Source organism: Trypanosoma rangeli (assembly GCF_003719475.1).
Source record: "Trypanosoma rangeli strain AM80 chromosome Unknown Tra_15.4_contig_00162, whole genome shotgun sequence".
Lineage (NCBI taxonomy): Eukaryota > Euglenozoa > Kinetoplastea > Trypanosomatida > Trypanosomatidae > Trypanosoma > Trypanosoma rangeli.
In genome coordinates, this window is record NW_021705904.1 from 35,213 (window position 1) to 41,379 (window position 6,167).

Below are 6,167 nucleotides of genomic sequence, written 5' to 3' on the forward strand. Positions count from 1 at the left end.
ATACACCTTGGAAAAATATCCATCTTTATCTCTTGCCGGTGATTTTTCTTATTAAATCGTTTCTTTCGTGCCTTTTCCTGCAATGGTGCAGGCAAACACGCATACAGGTAAATCGTTGCCACGCATGGAACCTCCGCGAAACCACACACAAACACATACACAAAAACAACAACAACGAAACCCCTCATTCGCACCTTCTATTCCCTTCCTCCTCATATACACACTGCTACAACGGCAGTAGCGTGCAAGCTTGCAACTACAGATCAAATAGGAAGAACAAAAAACAAAGGAAGGGCCATACCATTATATACATTTGTTTTCATTGTGTGGATGTGTCATTGTTACTTCTCTCCGCCCACCTAGCGAGTCACTCACTTACGTTATTCCATCACTGCGTTAAAACTGAGGGACCAAATTCATTTCCTTAGCCGTTGCCATCACATCTCTCTCTCTCTCTCTCTGCGTCCGCACTTCATTGCCCATCCCATCTTGCAAAACTTACAGAAGTGTCTTCGCCTGCGTCCAGTGGATCATTGCCCGTGGGGGACTTACAGATCTAGCGTCATAATTCCGAATATAATCAAGACGCGAAGTCTCAAACGACAGCGGCTTCTCTGGTAGCTGCGACGACCACGATGGCGGCGCCTCATCAAATTTTGTCCGGGTCAAACTGACAGGGTCAAACCACTCCGCGTCCCGCATTGCTGCAATCGCAATTGAAGGAAGAAGTACTGGCATTTCTTTGCTTGCAGGAAGTGAAGGTAAACCCTGAGTGGTGCACGCTTCCCGTGGCTGTTGCTGCGTCTGATCCATCGAGTTTGACCTAATAATTCCTTCCTTCTCATCCTCCTCTTTGGACTCCTCCTCACGCACATGCTTGAGTTGGTACGCTGGTCCACCATCCTTGCCAATCACAAGTTGTCCAACATTCTCCGTAAACCCCAGCAACACCCGGTCCGCATGATCCGTAAAGGAAACATTCTGACGTTTCGGCGTTTGTTCAGGTGTCAGCGGCAACAATCTTGGCTCATCTTTACGCCATAAACTCCGTGGAACAGGAGAGAGCTCCGTCACGTAACATTGGGATCCTAATTCACCCATGTGGTGCCCTGTTGTTAGGGCAGATGCCTTCTCACTGTCAAGTATTGCAGTACGGCGGACCTGCTCCTCACTAAGGGCGCGGCGGAGATTCTCTGGTACTTCATTCAATTTCACCTTTCCCTTCGCCACTACGCTGCTGACCCCATCCATCACTTTCGCCACGTGTTTACTGTCTTTCGCGATGACGTCTTCAATATTCACACGCTTTTGAAAAGGTTTAATGCGTAGATCAGAAACACGCAAGCTATGTGCTAAGTCAACGGAGATGGTTTTGGCGGCCTGATATTTTGAACTTCGTGTTGAGGTTAAGGGGGGACGGTGACCTGGTATGGAGTAGCCTTCTCTAAGGAAGGCACTCTCTGCAAGTTTTTTCAAGTCTGTTTTATTGAGTGACTTGAACTCGCCAGTATGTACGTTAACCACACTGGGGTTAGGCCGTGGTGGTTCAGTATCCCCATTACACAAAAATCGAAACCCATCGGAGAAGTCAAACATGTGGTTGTAGGTTAGGGTTAGGGCGTCCTTGTTAGCCTTACGCGGGATGTAGCAGCCTTTGCTCCGATGATTGTAGTAGATGTAGTCCTCTCCCCTCTTGGGAAATCCGTGTCGAGGATCGCGCCGTCGCATCTTCCGCTCATAGCAAAGTTGCAGGTACAAGTCATGACCCATCACTGCCTCTTCTCGCCCCAAAGTGGTGCTCATGGGTGATGCCTGCATGAAAAACGCGGAGCCCCTTCTGTATTTGGTCCCAAGAGAGCCATGTGTTTTCGTCGTTGCCCGCAGACTCACTTCAGGACTTTTAATTGTGCAGCCACGTATTCCGTCCAGTGAAGGATTCCGCGCCGCCCACATTTGGATTGTACTCCCCTCGTCCGTCATCTTTGAATGTGGATCTAAGCTTTCATTGTAGAAAGTGGTTATGGCACCATCAGCAGCAGCAGCAGCAGCAGCAGGGCCGGGAACGGCGGTGGTGTTCGCTGCTTCCTCCCTTCTTGCGACACCTTTTTTTCCCACAACGGGCAAATGCGTTTTCCCGGGGGAACTTGGCTGGTCAAAACGACTTCCAGTATCCCCACGTATATTTGTGAGGTTGTTGACCTCAATCATGTTCCTTCCCACACACCCACTGAGCCCTCTCTTACGTTCCCGCCTGCTCACAAAGAGAAGGACGTAGGCCACCTAGTTCCTAGTTACCGCCACCTCCCCCTGAACTTTTCCACGCAAACAAAGGAAATAAGGGTAAAGCGGGGTCAAACAGAGACACAAACCAAGAAAAAAAAAAAAAGTTGGCCACCCCCCCGAACGAGAGCATCCATATGCAACAACAGGTTGATACATCTCTCAATCATAGTCGAGCTCCAACGATATCGGTGTCCGTTCCATTTTAACACATGCACAAAAAAAAAGCGCTCTGCATAGGTGTGGTATATACATCATAAACTCCGCCGATGGCGTTTTCTTCTCACTCAATGCCTTTGAACATCCGGCCGCACAGAATGCGGAAGGTAAAAAAAAAAAACTAACAGGATAAAAAAAAAACATCACAACCACCGTTGTGTACAAATAACTCCATCTGAATTCCTTAGAGCTTTGGTAACAGCTGCACAAGGCGGATATCTTCCAGCCTAGCTTGGGCTACCTCGGCTTTTCTACGCTGCTCAGCAAGCGTAGATCCCTTTTCTAAATCCGGAACGTTAATGGGTTGACGGCATCCTCCCATATACATACCACGCATCCGTGTCTCATCCGCGGATGGCGAGAAAAACGCCAGAAAAGTCAAACGCGAAGGCTCAACCGGGGTAGAAGCTTCAACAGAGGATTTCTTTTCCTCCACAGGTCGTGAGGCAGAGCTGGACGAAGCCTCCACTGGAGGAGCAGCTGCCGCAGCGTCACCGTGTGTGGAAGGGGGTTCACCGCTGCAGAGCAAATGGTAAAGACCCAAGTCCGTGGGGCGATGGTCGGGCATACCACAGACATGCGCCTTTCCAATTCGTTCTCTGGCCGCCTCGCGATCACGCCGCTCCATCATCGCCTTCAGCCCCGGCCCGCAAACCACATGATTGTATACGCCAAGTCCTCGACGCTGCCGAGGACGCAGCAAAGCCTCAGGTATCGGTGGGTCTAATTGACGCAGCGACGGTAACCAGACCTTCTCAGCCGCACGTTCCTCCTCAAAGTGCCTTTTACCACCTCGCTCAGTGTCCAACACGTAGTTGCTATTGTGATTGTCCCGTTGGAGAAGCGTATACCGAACATGGTTGTTAATGTCTGCGGGTAAAACGGGTCCATGTCGGCCCAACCCACATCCCGGCACGTGAAGATCTGTCATGAGTGAACTCTTGTTGATTGGTTGTGGTGCATACTGCCTTCCTAGGTGCTTGCGGCGACAGCCTGGATGATTGCCTGGAATTGTATTGTCGCCATACGGCGTTGCATACGCGGAGTTACAAAAAGCAGTAGTTATGTCATCACGCTTCTGCGGTGGCATCCCTCCTAATCGGTTTGAGACGGGTTAAAACTTCCCTTATTTACTCCTCTACCTCCCTACAGTTTCGCGTAAGGCGTGGTTCTCTATACGGTGGAAAGAATACCATAAACTGCTATAGAGAGCCACGCAAACAAGGTGAATGAAGTCATAAAAAAAAGAAAAGAGGATTACACCAAACAAACACATGTAAAGTTCTTATTTCCATCAGTATTATATATATATATAGATATATATATATCTTTTTCTAACTGACACCGTTGCGCGCCCATCAATTTCCATCCTGCTACCACATGAAAGCGTGTACCCCCAAGACAGTACAATTCCGGCCCGCAGCATTTCCACAACTCCCTCCCTGTCGCCTTCCCACACGAAGACACAAATATTCATCCCCCTCCCCCCTTTTTTTTTCCGCATACAACCCTTTGCTATTCATCCCTAATCAGCCGCTATACTCATGCTGCACTGCTATTTAATCAAAATCCCATCTGACGCAAGGATGGGAACGCCAGCATCTCACCATGACCAAACAAAGACGGCTTCGAACCCATGGCAGTCTCCTTAACTTGTTTCAACTCTACAGGTGTAACACCTCGAATAGCATCAAGCAACTCCTCTGGCTTCATGTACTGCGTTGAGCCCTGCGCCGTCGAAGTAAGCGGCAAACTGGTACCCATGTAGTCGCATAGATCACGAACGGTGTTCCAATTTCTATCCATGGCCTCCACAGCAGCGCGATGCTTTGCTGTCTCCACAGCTGCTGCATCGTCCAACTTCACCGCTTGCATATTCCGCATTGCCGCCGTCACCATATTTACAATATTCTCAGCCCCAGACCTTGCTGTAAAACCAATGAGGCCCGCGCTCTGGTATGGAAGGTAGAAGGAGCGTACTCCATTGCTGGACCCACCAAATGCACCATGAAGACTATCTTGGGCAATAATATTGCACAGCTGCTGGTACACGAGGGACGCGGCATGGCGCTTAATTGAGGTCATTCCGCGACCAAATGAGAGGTAGCCAACAGCAACAATTGTTTCGGTATCCATATCTGGCTTTGTCCCCATCTCTTTAGCGCGATTTTCATGCTCATGTGCCTCACCACCAGTATACTGATTTTTCTCACTGTTGACATCAAAAACAGTAGCACCGTTCTTCTTCGCAAACGCGGCATGGTGTGGAGCGTTGATGGTGTGTGGGTAGGGTGTATTTTCATACTCGGCGATGAGCTCATCATGGTTAACATTCACACCAGCAATGACAATGCGATCAGGAGTCACGTACTTGGCGTACTGGTCCAAGAGAACCTTATTTGTGATGTTACCATTGTTATCTTCTGGTACGTGCCGTGGATTGCCGAGTGGTTGATTATAAAATGCAACAGTCTCCAGTCTCTGAATGGCATACTCCTCGGGCTGTTGCCACCTCATCTCCTTTAGATTGTTATCCACCGTGTCACGGAAGCGTTCAATGTCCGTCTCATGGAACCGCGGGGCGGCAATGGCAGTGAAGATTGTGTCCTGCACGAGATTTAGTGTGAAATGGTTATTGTCACCTTTTTTGCTGGTCTTGTGGCTCCGCCACATATCCGCGCGTGCGTCCAGGCGGAGGCAAATAAAGTGCTTGTCCTTCTCAAAGTGAGAGAAGGCGGCCCCCGTGCTCCGAATCCCGCGATCCAGCTGAAAAAGGGAGTTGTTGTAGTTGCTCGTCGTCAGAGCGAGGTGGAGGAGGCTGTGCACACCTGGGCACCCCACTGGGTCGTACGCGGGTCCCGCGAGAATGTAAGCGCCAATAGACACCATCGCACCATCGCGCTGTTGCGTGATGACGCGAGTACCGTTGTGCAGCTGAGAAACCCTCACCTTCATCTCTTGATCAGACAAACGTTTCGGCAGGGCTGGAGGAAATAGACGCGAAAAACGGCTCCAGGGCCTTGTCAGAGGCGCCTGTCCAAACTTATACTCTGAGATTGTCCGCATTTGTGCGGCGGCAGCGGCACTGGCAGTGGCCGCTACTGCTGCGGTGGCGCAAGCATTGACGCGGCGATACATTACTGCTGCTGCCCACTACCGAAGACAACGTAGGGAGCTACAAGTTCCTTAATCCAATGAGTTCTGCAAAAAAGCAAACACCAACAATGAATAAGACGCAGTTGTGTATACAGGCAAATAAGATGAAACCCACATCAAAGAATGATATGATAACAGGGCAAAGCGAGAGTGTCATGCATACATTTGCATTAGAGAGAGGAGGTAAAGGAGGTAAGAAGAGCGGCATATCCATTATGAGGAAAGAAATGCAGAATGTACAATGACAGTGCTACATTGAGAGCTTTTGTTTCTCTATGTGTTCGCTTACAAGGAACGTAAGCAGTAAAAAGTACGAGAATGTAAATGCACACGCACCAACAGCAAGAGAGGTCGAGTCACATACACATACACGCACACATACACCTCTCACCACCACCGCAGCAGGGTGGTTGGTAACATCATTACCAGAAGCCGTTTAAGGACGTCACAGGGAATGCGGGTAAGAAGTGGAAGCATCACACGGAGTTCAAGAGATCCCACACCAATTAGGT

The 6,167-nt window shown here is 49.5% G+C and overlaps 3 protein-coding genes across 3 annotated transcripts, besides 4 other annotated features; all 3 read right to left on the reverse strand.

The window, feature by feature from the left end:
- Positions 1 to 138: 138 nt before the first annotated feature.
- Positions 139 to 175: a sequence feature (A-rich).
- Positions 176 to 442: 267 nt separating this feature from the next.
- Positions 443 to 461: a microsatellite.
- Positions 462 to 498: 37 nt separating this feature from the next.
- TraAM80_05148 (uncharacterized protein) lies at positions 499 to 2,208 on the reverse strand (the record flags this gene model as incomplete). The annotated part of the gene is made up of 1 exon (XM_029382041.1): positions 499 to 2,208. The coding sequence occupies one exon, from the start codon at positions 2,206 to 2,208 to the stop codon at positions 499 to 501; it is 1,710 nt and encodes a 569-aa protein (XP_029238167.1).
- A 400-nt stretch (positions 2,209 to 2,608) lies between these two features.
- Positions 2,609 to 2,640: a sequence feature (A-rich).
- Positions 2,641 to 2,683: 43 nt separating this feature from the next.
- Positions 2,684 to 3,589, reverse strand: TraAM80_05149 (uncharacterized protein; the record flags this gene model as incomplete). Its single annotated transcript, XM_029382042.1, has 1 exon — positions 2,684 to 3,589. One exon carries the CDS (start codon positions 3,587 to 3,589, stop codon positions 2,684 to 2,686), a length of 906 nt encoding a protein of 301 aa, XP_029238168.1.
- Positions 3,590 to 3,797: 208 nt separating this feature from the next.
- Positions 3,798 to 3,827: a microsatellite.
- A 235-nt stretch (positions 3,828 to 4,062) lies between these two features.
- Positions 4,063 to 5,637, reverse strand: TraAM80_05150 (putative mitochondrial processing peptidase alpha subunit; the record flags this gene model as incomplete). The annotated part of the gene is made up of 1 exon (XM_029382043.1): positions 4,063 to 5,637. One exon carries the CDS (start codon positions 5,635 to 5,637, stop codon positions 4,063 to 4,065), a length of 1,575 nt encoding a protein of 524 aa, XP_029238169.1.
- Positions 5,638 to 6,167: the final 530 nt, after the last annotated feature.